This window comes from Phyllopteryx taeniolatus, chromosome 3 (genome assembly GCF_024500385.1).
Source record: "Phyllopteryx taeniolatus isolate TA_2022b chromosome 3, UOR_Ptae_1.2, whole genome shotgun sequence".
Taxonomy (NCBI): domain Eukaryota; kingdom Metazoa; phylum Chordata; class Actinopteri; order Syngnathiformes; family Syngnathidae; genus Phyllopteryx; species Phyllopteryx taeniolatus.
Genome location: NC_084504.1, coordinates 13001603 through 13027595, shown reverse-complemented (window position 1 = coordinate 13027595; position 25993 = coordinate 13001603). Strand labels below are relative to the sequence as shown.

The following is a 25993-nucleotide window of genomic DNA, read 5'->3' as shown; positions in this document are numbered from 1 at the left end:
AAAACATTAGGCACACTTGTGCAATCAAACATGAGCCATAGGAAGTATGCTCAAAATATTTAAAATATATATATATCTACAAAAAACTAAACCATTATTTTACATATAATACAATGTTAATGAGCAATACTATTGGTATTGGTCATATTGGTTAAAAATACAAAGAGGACATTTTTGCAATTTATTTCAAACATGTATGAAAAAAAAAACAAGTGAAATATTGGACAAACAGATACACTTGCAAAGAAACGTAAAAAATTAAAACATACAGAACATTTCAATTATACACAGCTGAAAAGTAGTGGAAATAAGTAAAACTTATTTATTCTCACCCCTTATTCATAAGTTAATTATCTAGCCTCCTTAGTACAATGATCTATAGAGTAATTTACTGGACTTTTCCTAATATATTACCAATAATCTTTACCTTACAGAACATACAATAATTGTATAAACAAGTATTATTATTAATTGCTGTTTGTCCTCTGTATTGCTACATTTACATACAACATATTGTGCGTACATACATACAAAAATGGTAACACCAAATGGACAAATAATGAATAAGTGAACAAATAACTGAGTAATTGAATCAATAAACACCACATGACTGTCAAACACCCTCATTCCTGTATCTATTGAACATCGTCTTTTTATATTTCTTTTTAATCTGGTTTAAGTTTTCACTTTCTTTCAACCCCGCATTGAAAAGGTTACATAGTTTCCCTCCACAAATTAGTTAATAATAGAGAAAATCAAATAATAGTGGTAAATACAAAAACAGACAAAATAAAAAATATGAGAACAAAAGAAAAATACACAAATGTTAGCATCAACACACAATTGACAAATAGCGGCACGGTGCACGACTGGTTAGAGCGTCTGCCTCACAATTCTGAGGACCAGGGTTCAATCCCCGGCCCCGCCTGTGTGGAGTTTGCATGTTCTCCCCGTGCCTGCATGGGTTTTCTCCGGGCACTCCGGTTTCCTCCCACATCCCAAAAACATGCATTAATTGGAGACTCTAAAATTGCCCATAGGTGTGACTGGGATAGGCTCTAGCACGCCCGCGATCCTAGTCAGGATAAGCGAAACGGAAGATGGATAATGAATGAAAATGGATGGATGAATGGATGGGCAAAAAGGTCGTGTATGAAACTCCAACTCCCATGATGCCCCGCCGTGACCACTGTTCCAGTTCAAGGTTCAACCATGACAGCAAAAATAGGCTCGCTCTATCTCAGTGTAGCTCGCCGTTAACGCTCCCTAACTTGAAGGCAGGAATGGGGTGGGGGGCGGAAATAAACCACTAATTTGGGCCAGGCCACGGAGCAAGCTCGCCGGCCACCGAGTACCCGATGTGCCTCAGCTAAAAGATTGAGCTGTTAGCCGCCACTAGCTCTGACACAACCGACGGCGAGCATTGCTCGATAGCAAGCCGGAGGAAAAGGTGGATGGTCGCGGCGGCGACGGCGGTGGAGGCGGTGGTGGAGGGGAGCGCCTCGGATAAAATCTCAACAGCTGCTGAGCTAAAAGACATTTGTTTTTAACGTGAAAAAAACCAAAAACCCGGGGCCGCCATGTTCGTCCAGGAGGAGAAGATGTTTCCGGGCAAAGTGTTGAAGATTCACATCTGCGCCGTGGACGGCGCCGAATGGCTGGAGGAGATCACGGAAGACAGTACGGTGGAGAAACTCAAGGAGAAGTGCTTGAAACATGTACGTTTTACCCCTTTTTTATGCTTGTTTCCGTTGTGTCGTTTCGTCTCTGTGTCAGTGTCACCCGGCCCTCGTATTTATAGTTAAGTTAATTTAAATGGCGAGCAGACGGGCGGGCTTTGGCTATTTTTAGGCACGGCTGCCGTCTCTCGCTTCTCGGATGCTACCAGCTAACTTTCCCTTTTTGGATGTTGCTATATTTATGACATTTATTATTACACACTACACACTAGTCTTGAGTTTTATTAGCCTTACAGTTAGTGTACTCTCCGGCCATAGTATTAGGGACCTAAACGTGTCTAATCGTCATTATTTTTGTAAAGTAATAGGTTTTTTTTTTCTCGTGAATTTGGACGTCATTAAAGCGGCAGGTGTTCCCAACGAAATGTCTGTTGAAGAGTGTCATTGTTTTTTTACATTTATTGAATGATTGAAACAGTGTGCACAGACTTTATTGTTATTGATTGGGCAGTTTGACATTAACTTAGTTGAGGAGGGGAGGGAGAAAAGTAGGAAACAACTGGTATGAAAGGGGGAAAGGAGGCATGGATTGAAGGAGAAATGGTGAAGGGATAAATGAATGACAAGGATGAAGAAAAGGGGGAGGAAGGGAGAAAACAAGGGTGTAAGAAAGGGAGAACAGGTGGAAGGGAACAAGGATGACTAGATGGAAACAAGGCTTTATTAGAGGAAGGGATGAAATAAGGAAGTTCAGAAGGATGGAGGAAAAAATGGGAGGGAAATTAACAAGGATGTATGAAATGCTGTAAGGAAGGAAATACAGTGGGGCAAAAAAGTATTTCGTAAGCCACCAATTGTGCAAGTTCTTCCACTTAAAAAGATGAGAGAGGACTACAGTAAAATTTTCATCATAGGTATACCTCACCTATGAGAGACAAAATGAGAAAAAAATCCAGAAAATCACATTGTCTGATTTTTAAAGAATGTATTAGCAAATTATAGTAGAAAATAAGTATTTGGTCTCCTACAAATAAGATTTCTGGCTCTTACAGACCTATAACGTCTTCCTTAAGAGGCTCCTCTGTCCTCTACTCGTTACCTGTAATAATGGCAACTGTTTGAACTCGTTATCAGTATAAAAGACACCTGTCCACAACCTTCAACAGTCACACTCCAAACTCCACTATTGCCAAGACCAAAGAGTTGTCGAAGGACACTAGAAACAAAATTGTAGCCCTGCACCAGGCTGGGAAGACTGAATCTGCAATAGGTAAGCATTTTGGTGTGAAGAAATCAACTGTGGGGGCAATTATTAGAAAATGGAAGACATACAAGACCACTGATAATCTCCCTCAATCTGGGGCTCCGCACAAGATCTCACCCCGTGGAGTCAAAAGGATCACAAGAACGGTGAGCACAAATCCAAGAACTACACAGGAGGACCGAGTGAATGACCTGCAGATAGCTGAGACCAAAGTAACAAAAGGCTACCAAGAGTAAAGGCTTCTTTATACTCGCACGGGTGGTGACCGCGCTGATGTCACTGCGGCTATCCCAGACGCAGTTTGCCTTTATGCTGGAGCTCAACCCACACCCGCTGTTTTGGGAAAATGTCCTGCAGTTCTCCTCCAAGTCGGGTGTGTCGCTACGGCTGGTATTGACGAGGACACCACAGGGTGGAGTTTACTCTGTATTTTATGGCCATTTCCAGTACCCGTTTTTACTTTCCTTTCCGGAACAAGGAACAAAGCAACAACAATGGCGACCGAGGAACAGTGTCTGCTAGAACAAATGAACCTAGATGACCAGATGTTACGTTTAATTATGCTGCAAAATCGATCAAGAAGGCGGCGGGGTAGTGTTATGTAGAACCAAGGGGACCACTGAGTACGTCATAACACCATGACTAAAATGGACCAATCACAAGAGATGATCTCCGCGGCATTCTATGCGGGCGGCTGTCGACCGCGCAAGTGCGTGAGTATAAAGAGGCTTTAACACTACGCCGCCAGGGACTCAAATCCTGCAGTGCCAGACGTGTCGCCCCTGCTTAAGCCAGTACATGTCCAGGCCTGTCTGAAGTTTGCTAGAGAGGATTTCGATGATCCACAAGAGGATTGGGCGAATGTCATGTGGTCAGATGAAACCAAAATAAAACTTTTTGGTAAGAACTCAACTTCTGTTTTGAGGAGAAAGAATGCTGAGTGACATCCAAAGAACACCAGACCTACTGTGAAGCATAGGGGTGGAAACATCATACTTTGGGGCTGTTTTTCTGCAAAGGGACCAGGACGACTGATCCGTGTAAAGGAAAGAATGAATGGGGCCATGTATCGTGAGATTTTGAGTGAAAGCCTCCTTCCATCAGCAAGGGCATTGAAGATGAAACGTGGCTAAGTCATTCAGAATGACAATGATCCCAAACACACCGCCAGGGCAGCAAAGGAGTGGCTTCATAAGAAGCATTTCAAGGTCCTGGAGTGGCCTAGCCAGTCTCCAGATCTCAACCCCATAGAAAATCTTTGAAGGGAGTTGAAAGTGTGTGTGTTGCCCAGCGACAGCCCCAAAACATCACTGCTCTAGAGGAGATCTGCACAGAGGAATGGGCCAAAATACCAGCAACAGTGTGTGAAAACCTTGTGAAGACTTACAGAAAACGTTTGACCTCTCTCATTGCCAACAAAGGGTATATAACAAGGTATTGAGATGAACTTTTGTTATTGACCAAATACTTACTTTCCACCATAATTTGCTAATACATTCTTTAAAAATCAGACAGTGATTTTCTGGAATTTGTTTTTCTTTTTTTTTTTTTTTCTTCTCATTTTATCTCTCATAGGTAAGGTATACCTAATGACAATTACAGGCCTCTCTTGTCTTTTTAAGTGGGAGAACTTGCACAATTGGTGGCTGACTAAATACTTTCCCCCCCACTGTAAGTGGTATGTAAGGAGGGAAACAAAGATGTTATGAAAGGAAGGAAGGGAGGAAAGAAGAAAAGCCTGAAAGATGAAGGAAGGATGATGGAAGGAAGAAACAGATTTTATAAAGGAGAGTAAGGAAGGAAACTGATGGTATGAAATGTAGGAAGAAAACAAAGATGTTTGCAAGGAAGAATGGATGTATGAAAGGAGAATGGATGGATGGTAGGAAACAAGGATGGTATGAAGTAAAGGGAGGGAGAGAAGATGGTAGGAGGGAAAAAAAGAAGATGGTATGCAAGGAAATGAGGAAAGGATGAAGGGTGGAAGGGATGGAGGTAGGATGAATGGAAAAGAGGAAGGAAAGCTCAGATGATGGCAGGAGAGACCCTGGGATACTACAGTATGAGAGGAAGACTGAGGGAGGATGGAAGTAAATAGTGTATGAAAGGAGGGATCATGGAAAGAAGGTGAGGCTGGAAGGAAGGATGTGTGATGTATGAAAAGATAGAAGAAGAAAGGAGGGAGGATGGAAAGAAAAGATTGGAAGGAAGGAAAATATATTTAAGAGGGCACAAGGGTTGGAACACTGATTTCCCACCTTTTTATTTTATGGTGTAATAATAATAATAACATAAAGGATGTGTGTGGTGTTTTTGTTTCAGTGTGTGCATGGAAACTTGGACGACCCCAAGACGCTGACCCACCACAAGCTCATACACGCTGCTACAGAGCGAGTGCTCAGTGACACCAAAACGGTGGCGGATGAAAGCCTCAAAGATAAAGGTAGGAAGAAACCATTGAGAAGCTATGAGGAAAAAGTCCCACGTGATGTCACTAGGAGGCAGTTTGTATTTATCTATCTATTTTGTAGACGTTCTGCTGCTCATAAAGAAAAGGCCGCCGCCGACCCCTCCCAAAATGTCGGAGGTATGCGCAGAAGAAAAGGTAGGACCTGTGGACTCCTACAAGTAGAGATGTGAATTCCATATCACCATTATAGTGAGCAAAATGATCACGGTTATTACAATATTGCTAAAGGAAATGGGTATATCAGTGCAATGCTATTAGCAGGGGTACAAGTCAAAACATTAGGTATGCTTCTAACAAGCACTAAAACAGTAATGCACAACATATTTAAAAAGAAAACATGTATCTCAAAATATTAGACCAAAATATTAGAAACAAATACAAAAGGTTAAAATGACAGTGAATGAAATTAAAAGTACACTGGTATTAAGGAGTAAATTTGATGAAAAATACATATCTGAAAAGTTACAAACATTAGACGAAGTATTAGACATTACAAAATATGTTTTTTTTAAAATACCAGGCAAAATAAACAAACATCAGATGAAAAAGGAAAGGAAAAACTACAAAAATATTGAGAAAATATTTCATAACAGATATTAGACATAGTACGTAAATATCAGATGAAGACAGAAAAACACAAAACAATTAGATAAAAAATGCGTCAAATATGGAAAATGATCAGGAAACAAATGCAAAAATATTACACCCTCCAAACATTATCACAAAATACAGAAATATCATGGAAAATCATGTATTTTTCATGAAAATAATGCAGAGTATTTGAAAAATACATAATAGAATATCAGAAAATAGACAAAAAGATATTAGCCAAGAGAAAAATAGAAACACAGACATATCAGATGGTATAGTAGGGGGAAAATACAAAAATATTAGATGAAAATAAATCAAAAATGGAAAATCTCAGAAAAAAATTACAAAAATGTAAGACTATACAAATTATTTGAAAACAATGTACAAAAAAAAACAACAAAAAAAACATACGTTTGTTGAAAAATACATAATTATACCAAAATTACAAGCATTTTTTAAAAGTGTTTTTAGAAAGCACTACACAAATATTTGACAATATAAATAAAAGAAATAGCCACTAATCTCAGATACGCGGAATTCGTTATTAACGATAACTCCAGTTTGAAATGGTAATCTTAACCCACTGAAATTTGTTCAGGGTTCATCAGTAAACATTTAAACAAACGTTTCATCCCAACTCCTAGCTACAAGAACGCTGCTGATATTCTTTGCCCTGCTTTTGTTTGTGTCAGAAAAAACAGGACAACAAGGCCCCGGACAAGGATGCCATCTTGAAGGCCACTGCCAACCTCAGCACTCGCCACACGGACCGCACTGTCACGCAGCACAATATCAGAGACGTAAGCCCTTACTCATTCCTCTTCTCTTAGCCCCTTTTTGAGGCTGCCCGCTTGCAAAAAAGGCAAAACATACACCCAGAGTTAGTCTTTTGATACTTTGTGAACTGAGGTGCGGCATGGTGGCCGACTGGTTAGAGCGTCTGCCTCACAGTTCTGAGGGTTCAATCCCTGGCCCCGCCTGTGTGGAGTTTGCATGTTCTCCCCGTGCCTGCGCGGGTTTTCTCCGGGCACTCCGGTTTCATCCCACATCCCAAAAGGATGCATGGTAGGTTAATTGACAACTCTAAATTGCCCGTAGGTGTGAATGTGAGTGCGAATGGTTGTTTGTTTGTATGTGCCCTGCGATTACACTGATGTGATCGGCCTGATCGGTATCGGCTGATGATTAACATTTTATGCTGATCGGCTGATTGGCTTTGTCATTGTTCAGCTCCGCAAAAGACATTTACTCCGTGTCTCCATCGTGTACAGTATATTTGAATCCAAAAGCTAGTGTATTTTTAGCCTTGTCGTGTGGTACTGTAAATATCTGACAACCAATAGTTATGTCTGCGGTGTGGGTCAGACAACACGTAATGCCTGGATCAGACGACAAGACAAATTTGGTCTTTCACGATTGGACTGACAGACGACTGCAATAAAATCTTGTATTCTGATACCACCGCACCCCGTCTTTTACGATCACTGGGCTTTATCTTGTCAACTCAAACGCGGCTGGATACACTCGTTACCATGGCGACGACAACAATAATGGATCGCGTCGTGTATTTGTAAGAACAAAAAGGGGAAAAACGTGTGTTGGTGGTCATCGGTGCTCGGGAGAGGGTGTTCGTTTAATGCTTGCTCTAGGTATGTTCACATACTTTTAATACGATTTGGCTCGCAAGAAAGGCAACAAAATGTTATGTAGCCTCGCAAGCTAGTGCTAGTACTAATGGTTGTACCGGCTCCTTAGTTAATTCACAGCCCTACTTTTTTTAGGAAAACACACAGTTGTGCTCATATGTTTGACTACCCAGGCAGAATTTGTAAGATGGGTATAATTCTTTAAAGAAAACATGAAGGGCCAAGCGATGCACATTTAATTTTATTTCAATGGGATTCAAATTAAATTGTCGAGCATTTCAGAAAAGCATCATTAAACAAAACATAACCATAAAGAAATTAATGATGGTTGTTGTACAGTCATCAGTCATATTTTAAAAAAATAAAGGAGGAAATAAGTTATGAGCACAACTGTACATATATGCAGTCATGCGTACCCCTGTCATTTTGGAATGAAAGTGTAGGCTACACCTTTTTCATAACCTCTAGGTGGCGGTTGCATATTAGAATGAAAGTGTACACCTTTCTCATAACCGCTAGGTGGTAGTGGCATATTGGAATGAAAGTGTACAGCTTTTTCATAACCTCTAGATGGCGGCATAGATTTATAAATTGTGAAGTTTTTTTTATTTTCCCTTATACGTATGTATAATGTGCACTATTGACTTTTGACAATTTTGGGGGGGTGGGGGGAAAATGTGCATTATACACGAGAAATTACGGTAGTCCACTTTACATCAAGTCACATCGCAGTATTACGTAATTTAGTGGGCACTCCACGTTCCACGCCGAGCAAAAGTTACTCAAAGTAGTCCGGAATTCTCGTTAGCCGCATTACCGTGCTGCCCGAGTGTCCGCTCCTGTTTGTACACGTAATGTGTCATTTAATTACATCAACACACCTGGAGGTTTGCAGCAACATCTCCGGCCTTTTGTAATTGTCTTCGTCCTCATTTGACCATCATTCATTTTGTTGTCTAGTTTCAGACTGAGCTCCGAAAGATCCTGGTGTCCCTCATTGAAGTGGCCCAGAAGCTACTGGCCTTGAACCCTGATGCCGTGGAGCTTTTTAAAAAGGCCAATGGTAGCACACCGTACCCCTATGAATTAAAAACATGGACATAGCCCCTCTCGTTAACCCGCGTCTGTGCTCCGCTCTTCCCTCAGACATGTTGGACGAGGACGAGGAAGATCGCGTGGACAACGCGGCCCTCCAGCAGCTCACCGAGATGGGCTTCCCTGAGAACAGAGCAATCAAAGCCCTCAGACTCAACCAGTGAGTCTCAAATTGGGATGAGTCAGCACTTACGGCTCCTAGATTTTAGGCTTTTTTGTATTGCACGCTTGTGGTTTATCAGACTTTTGTGTAGCTATCACACTTTGCCAGCATGCTGTGCTTCTTTTTCAAGCCTGTGCTTCTTTTTCACACTATTGTGTTACACTGCAGTCAGGCTTTGCACAATCTCGCTCTGTGCTTCTTCTGCTGGTCACGTTGCTTATTTTTTAGTGCACTACGGTAGGGCTGCAACGATCATTCAAATGACTTGAATACAGGAAGTCCTCGAGTTACGAGGAAACTCGACCTACGACGTTTCGACTTTACAACGCCCGTGCCTAGCTCGCCATTTTGTCCCCGGCACCATAGTGTTTCTGCGCACTCACATATCGACGGACACACCCACACACACTGAGGTTGCTGTCACAATCACGTGGGATAACACCCGTAACAGAAGTATTTCGACGTAAATTTCGACTTTAACGGTGAATCCGACTTACGCGGAAATTTGGGTTACGTCGCCAGCGTAGGAACGGAACTCGTTCGTAAATTGAGGGCTTCATCTAATTTGATGACAAAAAAAGTCGAAGCAAAATCTCCACCTCGAAGCTTTGCAGTGATCATTTTTCCATACGGACTAGTGTTGCTGAAGACTCAAGTAGAAATAAGTTGGCGTGATGGCAAAGCGTATGTAAATGAGAGAATGTCCAAAGTTTGGGATTGGTTCACATTTAAAAAAAGATTCAATGTAATGTGTATACTGCAAGGCATAACTGGCTTACACAACAGCACCTCTACGATTGCTGACATAAGGTATCGTAAACATTGTTAGCCAATTTTAAAAAAGTCTAACACCGCTACTTGGACCGTATTTTAATGCCTCCACGGGTGGTCAAGGATAGACACCGCTGCCGTTTCACTTAATCGCTTTATTGTACAAACATTAAACAAAATAAGCACGTAATAAGCCCATTCATACACTAGCTGCAACGGCCATAACTGACTCCGAGGGACTTAACGTGTAGACTGGCTAACCTGAGCTAACAACAGCCAAGTGCACCCTCATTCTCTGACACAGAGGTCACTTGCCAGACTAGGCCCCGCTTATTAAAGCCAGACGGATTCAAAGTCAGAGATACTTCAGTGTAGGATGTTAGGATAGCGACCCCAAGTGGAAAAAATTAATACCTGCACCTCACATGCATATTTTGTATTGGTAGTGTTGTTTAAAAGTTAACATTTTTTTCCGACTCCTCGAATAAATGCTGGGATGATGGGTAGAATAATCCATCCATTTTCTGTACCGCTTTAGCCTCACTCGGGTCGCGGGCGTGCTGGAGCCTATCCCAGCTATCTCCGGGCGAGAAGCGGGGTACACCCTGAAGTGGTCGCCAGCCAATCACAGGGCACATAGAAACAAATAACTATTCGCACTCACATTCACACGTACGGGAAATTTATAGTCTTCATTTAACCGACCACGCTTGTTTTTGGGATGTGGGAGGAAACCGGAGTGCCCGGAGAAAACCCACGCAGGCACGGGGAGAACATGCAAACTCCACACAGGCAGGGAGTTTGAACCCCGGTCCTCAGAACTGTGAGGCAGATGTGCTAACCAGTCTTTCAGCGTGCCGCCGGTAGAATAATCGATTCTAAAAAATATTCAATAGCTGCAACCCTACGCTCGTGTAACTGTTTGTGCTTCTTAGTCGGGTCACTGTGCTTCATTAATTTTGTTATGTAGCACATTGCTTTCACACTTTGTCATGCTCTGTGCTCATTTTTCATATTTAAGTATCAGACTACTGTCATTTTTTTTTACTTTCACTCCAGTCTCTGCAACTTTTTCCTGAAACTGTGGTTCATTTACAGGCTTTGGTGTTCCATTCTGCGGTCACGCTTTCACACTCACTTTGTGCTGCTTTTTGTTCAGCTCATTGATGTTGCGTGTTGTTTTTTTTTTTGTTTTTTTTAAATACACAGCATGTCGGTGACTCAGGCCATGGAATGGCTGATCGAGCATGTTGACGACCCCTCCGTGGACACGCTGCTGCACAGTCAAGATTCTTCTGTTGCTGCCACAGGAGCCGCCACGAACGCTAACTCCGCTGCCACAGCCGGCCCGTCAGCTTCGGGCTCCTCCAGAACACCATCGTGCTCGTCCGCATTGCGACGCAGCCTGTCCGGCACGGAGGAGAGCAACAGCAGACAAGATGAGCTTACGGAGATTTTCAAGAGGATTCGCAGGAAAAGGGAGTTCAGGCCTGACTCGAGAGTGTGTGCCTTTTTGTCATTATTATTAAACAAACTTGTGCCACCCACCTTACTTCCTCTTCACCCTACGCCTCTGTTTTCCAGGCTGTGTTTGCTCTCATGGAGATGGGCTTTGAGGAAAAGCAGGTGATTGATGCCCTCAAAGTCAACAACAACCAGCAAGATGCAGCGGTAAGTACATGCCTGAGGTCACACTTGATATTTGTCATTAGGGTTGGGCATCGAGAATCGAGAAACAATTGGAACCGGGACTAATGTTCTGGTTATCGCGGAATTCTTGGTTCCCAGTTTCGATGCCTGGTCCGCCGGCCCCAATGAAGAAGTGGCAAAAACCAATGAAGAAGTGGAGAAAACCAATGAAGAAGAAACACGCACAAAGATGTGCTTATGCCCAATGGCGGCGGCAAACAAAAGTGTGTCTTAACTTTTTTTTTTTTTTATTAATGACCAGTCGCCTCAGTGCAACCCTTGGAATAAGATTATATTGTGCAAAGGAAGCTTTCACTATGTGTAGTGTCTGACGTGCTCAGAGCCTCACCCGACACGGTGTGGAGCTTCAGTGAAGTCAACTCTCAGTCAATTGGGTGAGTGAAACAATAAAATACGTCTATGCCAATATTGAGACCGCTAACAAAGTAAACGGTTGGTTGCACTTTTGCACTGATGATTTTTAGCGTTTATTTTAGCAGAACAGTGGTGAGGTGTGACAGACAAATATAAGGTGGAGGTGGAACTGCATCAGGGATCAGCCCTGAGCCTGTTTGCAGTGGTGATGGATAGGCTGACAGATGAGGTTAGACTGAAATCCCGGTGGACCATGATGTTTTCAGATAACATTGTGATCTGCAGTGAAAGCAGGGAGCAGGTGGAGGAACAGTTAGAATGATGGCGGCGTGCCCTGGAAAGCAGAGGAATGAAGATTAGCCAAAGTAAGACAGAATATATGTGCATGAATGAGAGGGGTGGTGGGGTGAGAGTGAGGCTACAGGGAGAAGACAGAGCAAGGGTGGAGGACTTTAAATACTTGGGGTCAACCATCCAGAACAATGGTGAGTGTGGTCAGGAAGCGAAAGAAACGGGTCCAAGCAGGTTGGAACGGGTGGAAGAAGGTGTCAGGTGTGTTATGTGACAGAAGAGTCTCTGTTAGGATGAAGGGCAAAGTTTATAAAACAGTGGTGAGACCAGCCATGATGTACGGATTAGAGACAGTGGCACTGAAGATACAACAGGAAGCAGAGCTGGAGGTGGCGGAAATGAAGATGTTGAGGTTCGCTCTCGGAGTGACCAGGTTGGATAAAATTAGAAATGAGCTCATCAGAGGGACAGCCAAGGTTCGATGTTTTGGTGACAAAGTTAGAGAGAGCAGACTTCGATGGTTTGGACACGTCCAGAGGAGAAATAGTGAGTATATTGGTAGAAGGATGATGAGGATGGAGCTGCCAGGCAAGAGAGCTAGAGGAAGACCAAAGAGAAGGTGGATGGATGTCGTGAGGGAAGACATGAGGGCAGTTGGTGTTCGAGAGGAGGATGCAGGAGATAGACTTACATGGAAAAGGATGACACGCTGTGGCGACCCCTAACGGGACAAGCCGAAAGGAAAAGAAGAACATTTTAGTCTTACAACCAACGTAAGAGCCGATGACAGAAAAAAAAAGCTTAACATTGAGCTAAATTTGCACTGTACCAACTTTACATCACAATGAATTTGGGACAAAATTCACATAAACGTTGTCTCATAGTATCACAAACACTAACCTTGTGCCTCATCGGTGAGTGAGGAAAGGAATCAACGTTTTATAGCATTTGGTTCCATCCATTTAAAAAAAATATATAAATATAAATCACTGGTGCTGTACTTTTTGTCGCAAAATGCTGAGTTCCGGTGCCTACCCTTAAAATACAAGGCTACAAGGTTAAAACTTGACTTGAATTCATATCAAAATGTACTTTTTTAAATGTTTTTTTTTCACACAAAATTATGACTTTTTTCTTTTGGTATTTTCTGGCAATTTTAGAATTCATTAGTTTCATAATATTATAATTGTATTCACATAAGATTAAGACTTTTTTTCTTGTAATCTTATTTCTCGTAATATAGGTTTATTCCTCTAAAATGAAAGCTTAGTTTCGTAACATTTTGATGCCATTCCATGACTTTATTCTTGCCTAATCGTAGAAGCCACTGTTTCTGTGTTCTTCTATTTGAATGCATTTGTCATTTAAGATATAGTTTTGCGATTTTATGTGTGTAAATTCCTCTTCAAGCATGACTGAAGCAATGCTACTCAACTTGTGATCAGTCGCCTGACCCAACGTGCACAATTCCACAATGACGAAGGAGTCTCGTGTGTGCATGTGCGTGAATGTGTGTGCATATGTCTGTGACACACTGCATTACAGTGCGAGTGGCTGCTGGGAGACAAAAAGCCTTCTGCAGAGGACCTGGACAAAGGCATCGACACCAACAGTCCGCTCTTCCAGGCCATCCTGGAGAACCCCGTCGTCCAGTTGGGTTTAACCAACCCCAAGACTCTACTCGGTACAAACATAAACAGTGTGTACACACACACACACACACACACACAGAGTAAACCCTCGGTATTGGCAGGGGGTTAGTTAGGGACAAAGACCCACTGCGAATAGCAAAAAGCCATGAGTAATTGATGCCCCACCCCCTTCTAAAAATGTTAATAATTGCCGATGGTAATGGTTTGAACCATAAATATACTACAAACGATGATCCCAAAACACTATAATTTCAAACGCCATCCATCCATTTTCTACTGGTCGGGTCGTGTGGGCAGTAGCTTTAGCAGGGATGCCCAGACTTCCCTCTCCCCAGCCACTTCATCCAGGGGGGATCCAGAGGTGTTCCCAGGCCAGCCAAAAGACGTAGTCTCTCCAGCGTGTCCTGGGTTGTCCCCAGGGTCTCTTCCCGGCGAGACGTGCCCGCAACACCTCACCAGGGAGGCATCCGGGAGGCATCCGAATCAGCGGCTCAACTCTGAGATCCTCCCGGATGACCGAGCTTCTCACCCTATCTCAAAGTGAGAGCCCGGACACCCTGCGCAGGAAACTAATTTCGGCCACTTGTATCCGGGATCTTGTTCTTTCGGTCACTACCCACAGCTCGTGACCATAGGTGAGGGTGGAAACATACATCTACCGGTAAATTGAGCGCTTCGCCTTTCGGCTTAGCTCCTTCTTTACCACAACGGACCGATACAAAGTCTGCATCACTGCAGACACTGCACCGATCCGCCTGTCGATCTCCCGTTCCATTCTTCCCTCACTCATGAACAAGACCCCAAGATACTTGAACTTCTCTACATGGGGCAGGATCTCATCCCCGACCTGGAGAGGGCACGCCACTCTTTCCGACTGAGGACCATGGTCTCAGTTTTGGAGGTGCTGATTCTCATCCTAGCCGCTTCACACTCTGCTGCGAACTGCTCCAGTGAAAGTTGGAGATCACGGCTTGATGAAGCCAACAGAACCACATCATCTGCATATTGGCGCCACGACAGGCACCGACCACCTTAGGGCACAGCTCCGGTCGGCCCCCTCAGCAATGGAGGCTACCCCAGAACATGAGCAAAGTTCTGTCGGAGGTGGGAGTTGAAACTCCTTCTGATAGGGGATTCTGCCAGACGTTCCCAGCAGACCCTCACTTTATGTTTGGGCCTGCCACGTCGGAGGGGCATCTTCCCCCACCATCGGAGCCAACTCACCACCAGGTGGTGGTCAGTTGACAGCTCCGCCCCTCTCATTACCCAAGTGTCCAAGACATGCGGCCGCAAGTCCGATGACACGACCACAAAGTCGATAATCGAACTGCGACCTCTGGTGCCAAGTGCACGTGTGGACACCCTTATGCTTGAACGTGGCGTTCGTTATGGACAATCTGTGATAAGCACAGAAGTCCAATAACAGAACACCGCTCGGGTTCTGATCGGGGGGGCATTCCTCCCAATCACGCCCTTCCAGGTCTCACTGTCATTGCCCACGTGAGCATTGAAGTCCCCCAGCAGAACGATGGAGCCCCCTGCTGGAGCGCTCTCCAGCACCCCCTCTAAGGACTCCAAAAAGGGTGGGTACTCTGAACTTCTGTTTGTTGCATAGGCACAAACAACAGTCAGGACCCGTCCCCCACACCTGAAGGTGGAGGGAGGCTACCCTCTCATCCACCGGGGTGAACCCCAACATACAGGCGCCGAGCCGGGGGGCAATAAGTATACCCACACCTGCTCGGCGCCTCTCACCGTGGGCAACTCCAAAGTGGAAGAGAGTCCAACCCCTCTCAAGAAGACTGTTACCAGAGCCCAAGCAGTGTGTGGAGGCGAGCCAGACTATATCTAGTCGGAACTTCTCGACCTCACACACCAGCTCGGACTCATTCCCTGCCAGAGAGGTGACATTCCACGTCCCTTGAGCCAGCTTCTGTAGCCGGGGATCGGATCGCCAAGGTCCCTGCCTTCGGCCACCGCCCAGCTCGCAGTCCACCCAACCCCTATGGCCCCCCCTACAGGTGGTGAGCCCATGGGAGGGAGGACCCACGTTACCCATTTCGGGCCCCATGGCTGCAGGCCCGGCCACCAGGCGCTCTCTCATCGATCCCCACCTCCAGGCCTGGCTCCAGAGGGCGCCCCAGGTGACCCGCGTCTGGGCAAGGGAAACCTCGATCCACTTATATTTTTGATCATAGGAGTCTTTTACCCGTGCTTTGTCTGGTGCCTCACCTAGGACCTGTTTGCCATGGGTGACCCTACTAGGGGCATGAAGCCCCAGACAACTTAGCTCCTAGGATTTCAAACTCATCTTAGAATATTAACCCTTGTTGTGTTTTACAGACTAATTGATTTGGGGGAAAATTGCACCGGAATTGCATGAGTAAGATTGTGCATAACTTCCATTAAAAACCCAGGCTAAATTTAGCTCCTTCCCTACATAAAAGAAGTTAGTCTTGCAGTAGAAATGTTTTGCTTCTGCATACTTCCTTGACACCGATTGCTCCTTTCAGGGCTTTGGCATCGTCTTGTGGCATCTTCATTTTTTGCAGAAAGGGCACAAAACATGCAAATAGTTGAGTTTTTAGCAAATATCTGAAGATAGGTTCCACTGAAAAAGTTAATAGGTGATTTACACAGAAAAAAATTATTAGGTGAATTTGCGAATAGCTAGTGGACGGCTGTTCGCTGTAGTTTAAATCATAAATATGCCACAAGGTATGATCCCAAAACACTATCATTTCAAACTCATCTGATAACAGTTACCTTTAAAACTAAATGGAAGCACAAAAATGCAAAGACAGCAGACGTGGGGAACTTGAGTCACATGAGCCAATCCACAAAGCCAAGATTTTGATTGATTTTGTTATTACTTCTTTCATGTCATCGCCTGAATGTCACATGACTTGACCGGTTTCAGGCTTAAGTGGAAAATCGAATTTTAGGACTTGGGACTTGCTTAGCTGAAACTAATTAAAGACTCGAGTTTGACTTGAACTAACTGACATGACAAGTTTTGCCTTTTTACATTTTAAAATCCATCCATCCATCCGTTTTCTGAGCCGCTTCTCCTCACTAGGGTGGCGGGCGTGCTGGAGCTTATCCCAGCTATCATCGGGCAGGAGGCGGGCTACACCCTGAACTGGTTGCCAGCCGATCGCAGGGCACATACACACAAACAACCATTCGACTCAAATTCACACCTACGAGCAATTTTAGAGTCTCCAATTAATGCATGTTTTTGGGATGTGGGAGGAAACCGGAGTGCCCGGAGAAAACCCACATAGGCATGGGGAGAACATGCAAACTCCACACAGGCGGGGCCGGGGATTGAACCCCGGTCCTCAGAACTATGTGGCTGACGCTCTAACCAGTCGGTCACCGTGCCGCACATTTTAAAATCAGCATTTTCATAATAATGTGACTTGTTTTTGGAAGAACATTTTTTTTTTGTGTAGTACCCGCAAAGCTGGTGACTCACCAGCATGATATGATTGGAGTGCAAGACCACCTCATGAAGCAAGTGTGCGGCCATTTCCATGAATCGTATGGGGGGCGGGGGGGTTCGCCGTCACTGTCGTCATTTACATTTAGATGAACAAAAACAGCTTTCATGTATTGTATATGTCTGGTACTGTCTGCCCAAACGTGGATATTTCAGCACACTTATAAGTTGAGAAAACACCGCGCAGTAAATTGAAGATGTTTTGTTGTAGTTTTGACTGTGCATACTCACACGCCCACACACAGCAACATCAAAATTTGCATTTTATTTATTTATTTTAGTGTTCATGCTGTGGTTAAAAAATTGGAAGTTACTCACTGTTTACTCAGCACTTGAGTAATTATTTCACTGGGTACCTTTTATTCAAGGAATTTTTTGGAGGACTACTTTTTACTTGTAACAGTATTCTTTCTTGAGTACAATATTTGGCTGCTCTACTCACCTCTGGAGCGGACATCCTCTATTGCTACTCTTAGGTTTAAGCAAAAATTTTTTGCTCATCAGATCAGCTCGTGTCGTATTTGTTGCACTGGTCTTTTGTATTTTCGTGTTGAGGTGCTGCAGGTCGCGGCCCTGGTTGTGGTCCCAGGGGAACAGCGAAGCACACGTAACCGGCGACGAGTTGATCCGCTAGTACATCTTGTATTAATAAGGAGACGCGCCTACATTTATCTTATTAGGCATCGGAGCGACGTTAGGGATTAGGTCACAACACAGAATGAACTAACTTCAAATTTAGCAATGGCCAATAAAAACAGAAAAATATTGTACTTAATATTTTCCTGGAGGATGCATTTGGGATTAGCCTTTGAAGTTGGTAATAGTGAAAAATGAAGTGACCCTAGTAAGGAGAAGCGGCTCAGAAAATGGATGGATGGATGGAAGTGAAACAGACAATGATTGTAGTCAATTCTTTTCCAGAATGAGAGTGCTTAAAGAGGAGGATGCTATTCATGTGGCACAGCTTGAAGCAGGCATCAGGTGCAGGTGGAGATGGACCTGGCTCAAGTTGGAGGCCAAAACAAAAAAATAAAGAAATGAGCCAAATTTAATTTTAATCCTAAATTTGCACATCAACATGTACTTGAGCGGTGTAAATAAATGTTTTTCTGCGTGAATACAATTTGTTTTTGTGCCTTATTGTAGTCTTTAGAGTCTTCCAGATTGCTTAATTTATGTTAAAATAAAAAACTTTTTCTGTGGGATCCCCCAGAGCCCCCCTACTTTCTTTTTTTTTTTTTTTTTTTTTTTTTTTTGTCACCTTTTTCATGTCTTTGGTGTTTGCGTGTCTGTGTTATAAGATGGGACATTGTAGCCAAGCTCCAAAAAAATTAACGTTTTTCTGTTTCACTGTTTCTATTTCAGTTGTGATTTTATTGTACTGTATTTCAGGATAGACTTGCACGTTTTGCAAGTGACTGAGCTAAGGGTCTAATTTTTGGCAAAATATTTCTACATGCTTGTAGCATACGCCGGCCATATGCCATACAGCTACAAGTGTTACGACAGTGTTTTAAAGCCAAGTCTTGTGATTTTGGTTGGTGCATGTTGTGATATCAGTAAAGTTCTTATCAAGCAGTTGTTGCCAGCGTGTTATGTAACATAACATTTTGGTGACAAATATGGCGCGTCACTTCATGCCACCGCCCTCGGTCTTCGCTGCCAGTCCCGTGGTCCCGCTAGTATTAATATTTTAAGACTTTCAGCAATCAGAATAGCCGACGCTAGTGAGGCTAACCACTATTCTCATCCACGACATCTTATTTTGGTACTCTCGGACCCTTGCAGACGTATGAAGTATGTCGCCTCGTTGGGCAGCCCTTCTGCTGCTCCAAAGCATTCTAGTCTGGCAACGGCAGCAGCCAGGCTAGTCCAACGTTCTCTGTAAATTGGCAAAATTGCATTATTAGTGAATAGTCAACTTCATGCTTTAAATGTCAGTGCGGACAAGTAAAGGCGACTAATTGGTTCAACCCCTAATAGACTACAGTGACTGGGTTGTTTGAATGCCCTCTATTGACAAACTGCCACTGAATACTATGATGAGACGATGAAACATCGATATGGTTTTGCGGTCTCTGAGGGAAAACCATACCGACAACGTGGCCCACGACAAAAATGAGTTTGACACCACTGTATGACTTGCTTAACCCAAGTAATGACGTGACAGTAACTTGGGACTTGCTTTAAAATTCAAGTTAAGATGTGAGACTAATGACTCGCACATATGTGACTTACTTGCACCTCTGGTTAATAGACACAAATAGAGACCCTTTTAAGGTCCTCTTCCATCACTTTAATTTAATTTTGATAATCTAAGATGTCCTTTTATCGGGCGTGTGTGATCATTAGGGTTAGAAATGACTAAAATGTCCTTTTTCAAGCTGTTCAAGTTGGGCTTTTCGGCCTGGCAATTGAGACAGTCGGATTTCTCCTTATATGACATGTATATGAGCATTGCTCTCATTGGATCATTCCTCTTCAGTTTAAATATGGAAAACGGCTTAGGGCCGGGCAAGCATTAATAGTGACGTCGCACCCTTCAATGTCTCAAAAAGGGCATCCCTGGCAGAGTTTCAAGGCGAAAGCTACTGCTGACCAAAAATAACATAAAGGCTCGTCTTACTTTTGCAAAAAAAAAAAAAAAACGTCTGAATGATTCCGAAGACTTTTGGGAGAATATTATATGGACTGACGAAATGAAAGGTCTGTGTCTCGATACAGCTAGCGTAAATGTAGCACTGCATTTCAGAAAAAGAACATCATACCATCAGTCAAACATGGTGCTGGAAGTGTGATGGTCTTGGGCTGCTTAGTTCCTTAAGGACCTGGACAATTTGCTATTATTGATGAAACCATGAATTCTGCTCTTTAACAGAAAATCGTAAAGGAGAATGTTCAGTCATTAGTTTGTGACCTCAAGCTGAAGGGCGCTTGGGTTCTGCAGTAGGATAATGATCCAAAACACATTAGCTAGTCAACTTGTGAATGGCTTCAAAAAAACAAAATGAAGGTTTTGGAGTGCCCTCGATTGAAATGCAGTGGCATGACTTTAAAAGGGCAGTTCATGCTCAAACCCTCCGTTTTTGCTGAATTTAAACAATTCAGCAAGGAAGAGTGGGCCAAAATATCTCCAGAGGTATGTGAAAGATTCATTGCTAGTTATAGAAAATGCTTGATTTCAGTTGTTGCTGCTGAGGATGGCCTCACCAGTTATTAGGTTTAGGGGGCCATTACTTCTTCACACTGAGCCAGGTGAATTTGAATAGTTATTTTTTATCTTAAACATTAAAGTGGGAAACTATGCAAAAATATAAGACTGAGAACGGGGCCAATACTTTTTCACAGCACTGTAATCATAACATTTGAAAAAACAAAATCTAACTGGTTTTATGAAGCGTAATCAAGCCAAAAGTCCGACAAGCATGCACGCACGCACGTACAAACACACTAAAGTTTAATTTGCATGCTTGTGCCTTTAAAGGGGACATATTTTGCTAAACCAACTTTTTCTAGTATTTGGGATGTAATATTGTCTCTACGGTACCTCAGTAAACGTGCAATATGAATTAAAATCGTCAACGCATTCCTGAGTTCCAGACGTTCTTCTGCCGAGAGGCCCGAAATCAGGTCGTTCAAATTTCTCGAGATTATTTTAGTCACTAGCGGCTTCAAATTGTTTTAAACACCCAGCATTATTGTATTTTATTTTTGTGTTATGTTAATTGTTGACCCTTATGGCTGGCTGTGGTGTTTCCCATCGTAGGCTATGTTTTTTTCAAGTGCATGTGTCATTCTCTTCGTTTTCTAGTTAGTTTTCAAGTAAAGTCCAATTGGTAGTGACAATGCACAGCTTGAAGCCTCCTTTTTTTTTTTTTTTATTTAATTATAATTTTTTTATTTAATTATATCACAGACTCATTTTGACCTATGTTAGGCATAAAACAGAATCAAATTGAATGCTGATGGAAGTTGACCTTTAAAACAAATAGTTTGTTCCACAGAAATGTTTACCAGTAGATAAGTTGCGAATGGCGATTTGCAAATCGCGAGGGTTTGCCTTATCACTTTTCTTTATTTGATTTGTTCCCCTATGCGTGTAGCATTCGAGGACATGCTGGAGAACCCCCTGAACAGCACCCAGTGGATGAATGACCCCGAGACGGGCCCTGTCATGCTCCAGATATCCAGAATCTTCCAGACCCTTAATCGCACATAGAGGCGAACCACCACCCTACACGTGTGAATGTGGCAGCTGTGTGCATATATGTGTGAGAGATGAGTATTGTTAATGCCAGAGGAGTTGTACCTATACAGTAAATATTTATAACAGTACAGTAAAGTATACGAAAAACATTATTATTACTACAGCGACGATACAAAGTTCTATTTACTAGGTCGTTTTTACATTTTAACAAGCGCAATTTCTAGTTATTTTACAATATTGTTTTTGTCACAATCAAACACACGAGCACATTCAATGTTGACACCATGTTTGGCACAATATGTATTGTTGCATTAGTTTTTTTAATTTTAATTTATTTGGATTTTCGCCTTTTTAAACCTGTTATGGGTCAAATTTACAAAAGTGTATTAGGGCCACGCTGAAAAGAAAAAGCAAACATTTATTTAGAATTGAAGTTGTATGATTATGAGAATAAAGTTGGCTATTTCCCTGAAGTTGTAATCATATGAGGAAGTTTTATATTTTCAAGATAAATTAGTATTTTCAAGAAAATAAAATGTTTAGGAAATAAGTACAATTCAGATTAAAGTAGAACCAAATACACCAAAAAAAAGTTATTTAAATTTGACACATTACAGAAAAGTGTTATTAACAAGCTGGACAATGAATGAATGAACAAAAATAAAATAAAAAATGGCAAAGTATGTGAATTGGGGCTTCCAAATGGGCAAGAATCTGCTATTTGTGGAATGTCACGTGACCAAAGCGGAACGCAGGATGGCTGACTTCCTGTGTATGCTATGCTAACGAGCATAACTAGGTTTGGTGACTAGGCTGGTGTCTTCGGTCAAACGTTAAATACATGTATATCCTTCATTTATACAACTATGACATGTAAGCATGAACAAAGCCTAATCACAGAAAAAAGTCGTACAGTTGTAGTTGTGGTGACATCTTGTTTTAAAAAAAAAAAAAAAAAGGTCGCGCACATACCAAATTGAGACGTTCTCTCCGTTTGTAGACACTGGGCGTGTCGCTGAAAGCTCTTAAAACCCCGCTTCCCCAGAATGCCCAGCTGTCGATCAAATGTGTGCCTTCTTTCACGGCTCCTAAGCGGGGAGAGGAGAGTTCCCAGAGAAGGACATTCCATGCTCTCACAGGCTGCAGAGAAGCAGCCTCTGAGCCAGTATAATGACCATCAGCCACCCCGCCGGTACAATTTTCCCTCCTTTGAAATTCAGCGGGACAACGCGCCTCTGTGGTCGCCGAAGGGTTGACCATAAGCGGCCACTTGGAGTGACGCGCACCGGTACCCTTGGATGATTATCCCCCCCCCCGACCCACCCTTCTCGCCCGGCGACGTGCTACCAGCAACTGTGAGGCTGACGGCCCTAACGCTGTTGTTGAATGCAACATTTCAGAACTAAATTGCTCTCAGTCTTTGCACATTTTCAGCACTTCAAACATATTTAATGTATTTAGAAACAAATCAAGGATATGAATTTTGTGGCACTTTAGTAGAATGAAAATGTAAGACTGTTTTTGCAATATTACATTAATTTGGAAAGTGTGTTTTATCTCAAACATATGACTATTCTCATATTACAACTAATCTCCAATTCACTATTTTTTCTTAAATGTATGACTATTCTCGTAATATTCTGATTTTAATCTAAAATATGACTTCTTAAAATAATAAATATCGATAATATACAACTTTATTCTCATTAATCTCAAATATACAACTTGTTTTCCCAGAAATATACAACTTTATTCTTGTAATATGACATTCATAAAAAGATGGGCAACTTTTCATCTCAAATGTACCACTTTATTCTTGTAATATTACAACTTTAAGGTCGAAGATATGACTTTTTCAAAAATATCCCAAAAACTTTTCAAATATCTCGGAAGTGTGCAACATTATTTTTGTATTACAGCATTAATCTCAAATATAGTAAATATTTTCTTTAAACTTCACCTTTATTCCGGTAATGCTACCACATTAATCTCATCTACATTTTATTTTATCAAAAATCGACAACTTTTTCCTCCAAAATATTCTTGAGACCATTCATCATCTCAAAAAATATCCTACTTTATTCCCATAAAATTATGACTTGTAGCGTAATTTACACTAAATTGCGCAAATTGAAAGTTTTTTTTTTTTAATCTAGAAGAAAAACTTTTTTTTAAATGTCAATAAAAATAGACTAAACATCTTGTGCTGGCCTTAATTTTGTCATATTTAAAAAATAATGGGGAATTTTTATGTACAACATTTAGATATATTAAATATATTTACACAGCAGGCTGTAAGAGGGGGCAAAAATGTATTTCTTTGTACACTTGGAAATGAGTGTACAGTAGTATATTTAATTTGGTATAACACAAACCTATTTCACTTCAATTTAATACTCAAACATAAAACGTGTTTCATCTCCAATGTACATAAAAGAAGGGTTAAATAGTCGCCTGGAACCCAAATTTGCTGTGCAGTACATCCCACTTGGTCTGTCTTTCTGTGCAATATCAAGCAGTGGTTAACCTGCAAGGAACACTTGTTGCTTTTAAGAGGTGTGTGACGCAATATTATTGATACTTTAAAAAGCAGGGTTGGGCAACCTCAATAACGGCCCACCATGCAATTGTAAAAGATTTTTAATTTAGGCTGAAAATGCTCACATTTTTTATATGTATTTTCCCCCATTAATGTGGTGGGAGGCCCCTGCTTTACTATCAGTACGGGAGGGTCTGTGGGTTGTTGCCAAACGTTTGGAGTGTTTTATCAACTGTTCTCTATTTAAAAAAAAAAAAAAATGCTATTGATGTGACTTCTTTCTGCTCAGGGAGGTTGAGATAGTTTAGTTTGTGTTTTTTTTCCTTCCTTCCTGCTTGTGTGACAACTGAACAAAATGGCTTTAAGGAGTTGTCGTGGTTTCTTAAATGCAACATATGCAGTACTCACAAAAATGATTGCGATAGTCAGACTTCAGGGTGAAATTTCAGGATGAGCTTGAAATGCACTAAAACCTTAACGGGTTAACTTATTTTGACCTTCTGTTTTGAATGCACATTTAACTACTGTTTGCACAATTTGCTGTTCTTTAAGGAGCTGAACAGCAACATTCACAACAAGGTGTTTGAGCCGTAAATCAACCGATACATTTGCAGGGACGTCCAATTCCGTGCCTTTCTGTGACTCCTCCAGTCTCTGTGTTGTAAGCGTCTGATGGATGGCACTTTAATCTCAGTGGCCACTTCCCTCTCAGAGTATTCTGTTTGAAGCCTCTAAATGGCGGGTACTCAAGTACATTTCAGAGTCTGTACTTTTTTGTAAAAAAAAAAAAAAAAAAACACCAGTAGAAGTACCGATTAGACAAAAGCCTAGACTCGGGAATGTACTTACTTTTGTACACAAGTACATTTCAGAGTCTGCTTTTTATGAAAAAGGAAAACTGGTAAAGGTACGGATTCAACTTAAGACAAAGATTAAAAAAAATTATAATAAACTACAGAATCTGAAATGTAATTTTGTACTTCAGTACATTCAGAATCTGTACTATTTTGTAAAAAAGAAAAAAAAGGGAAAAGCGGTAGAAGTACTGACTTGACTCCTTTCAAAGTGAAACAGTAGACTGAAATGTACTTACTTCCTTTTGTAGTTTGTACATTTCAAAGTTTGTACTTTTTTATAAAACAAAAAAAACAAAGTACTGATTGAACTCCTTGATAAAAGTACAAATGTAAAGATTCTTAATTTTACTTTGGTACTCGAGTACATTTCAGAATGTACTTTACTTACACAATGTTCTGGGAGGGAAGTATCCACTGAGCTTACAGTGTCACAGGCAGCGTGTCACCAGCATGTTGCAAGTAAGAGACTGGAGAAGTCACAGAAAGGCAAAGTAGTGGGAGGCCTTGGAAATAAAACAAAAAATGATTGTGAATTTTACCATTCAGTTTCTTATGAGAGTAAAGTAAGTTGCGCAAAAAGTACTAAAACATGAAGCAGTTGCTTTCAAAAGATTACAAATTAAGTTTAACTGTAAAGTGCATTTTAGATTTGTCCTGAAATTTAACCACAAAGTAATCAGAATTTTTTGTGAGTACAGTCGTGTATTTGTGTCTGTGTGTTTGTGTGTGTGACAATGGCGAAGGTTATTCTTATTTATACGGAAGCCAAACTGAAATGTGTTATTTATAATGAGCTCATCTATGAATGTGAACACCAAAAAAAAGGAATGGAAAATGATTCAAATGTCGTGTCAATCGTCAACGCTGCTTTGTCTATTCAACCACAACACCGTTTGTTTGTTTTTTCCCCAGCAACCTATGCAATATGTTCTCACGTGTATCTCCACTCGGAGACATCTGAAACACTTATTGCATTAAAGGCATTTTTTTGGGCTCTATGGTTGTGTGTTTATGTCTCAAAGTGTCATAAAAGAAGAAAACAAAAATATGTAGCGCGGAGAATCTTTATGGCATTTAGATCAGGTGTAGGTAATCATTTGTGCTCAAATCCACCCCTATTTTGACGGTTAAAAATTCACACAAAACATGGTCTTGTGTCTTGGCTGAAGGTTCTTTAATCTCGTGAAGATCAGTAGCAC

General features: G+C 41.8%; 1 protein-coding gene across 5 annotated transcripts; it reads left to right on the top strand.

Moving 5' to 3' along the window:
- The first annotated feature begins 1173 nt into the window (after positions 1–1173).
- On the top strand, positions 1174–25792 carry ubac1 (UBA domain containing 1). 5 transcript variants are annotated; one of them, XR_009787648.1, is made up of 10 exons: positions 1174–1718; positions 5266–5386; positions 5475–5548; positions 6697–6804; positions 8611–8713; positions 8797–8905; positions 10889–11180; positions 11264–11350; positions 11468–11763; positions 13580–13709. XR_009787648.1 is itself a non-coding variant. In XM_061766981.1 (10 exons), exons 1-10 carry the CDS (start codon positions 1581–1583, stop codon positions 21408–21410), a joined length of 1302 nt encoding a protein of 433 aa, XP_061622965.1. In that variant the 5' UTR covers positions 1174–1580; the 3' UTR covers positions 21411–25792. The 5 variants fall into 5 exon arrangements, 4 of the variants coding, with proteins under 4 accessions (XP_061622965.1, XP_061622968.1, XP_061622967.1 ...); XM_061766981.1 differs by lacking the exon at positions 11468–11763 and adding an exon at positions 21295–25792 and having other exon boundaries at positions 13580–13733; XM_061766983.1 differs by lacking the exon at positions 11468–11763 and adding an exon at positions 18113–18422 and having other exon boundaries at positions 1175–1718; positions 13580–13718.
- Positions 25793–25993: the final 201 nt, after the last annotated feature.

What these genes read in the sequence shown, in the direction of transcription:
- ubac1 (XM_061766981.1), top strand. Translation starts at nt 1,581, where the DNA reads ATGTTCGTCCAGGAGGAGAAGATGTTTCCGGGCAAAGTGTTGAAGATT. An exon ending in TGAAAGCCTCAAAGATAAAG is followed by an intron (nt 5,387 to 5,474) that starts GTAGGAAGAAAC and finishes TCTATTTTGTAG; the next exon opens with ACGTTCTGCTGCTCATAAAG. An exon ending in ACAACCAGCAAGATGCAGCG is followed by an intron (nt 11,351 to 13,579) that starts GTAAGTACATGC and finishes ACTGCATTACAG; the next exon opens with TGCGAGTGGCTGCTGGGAGA.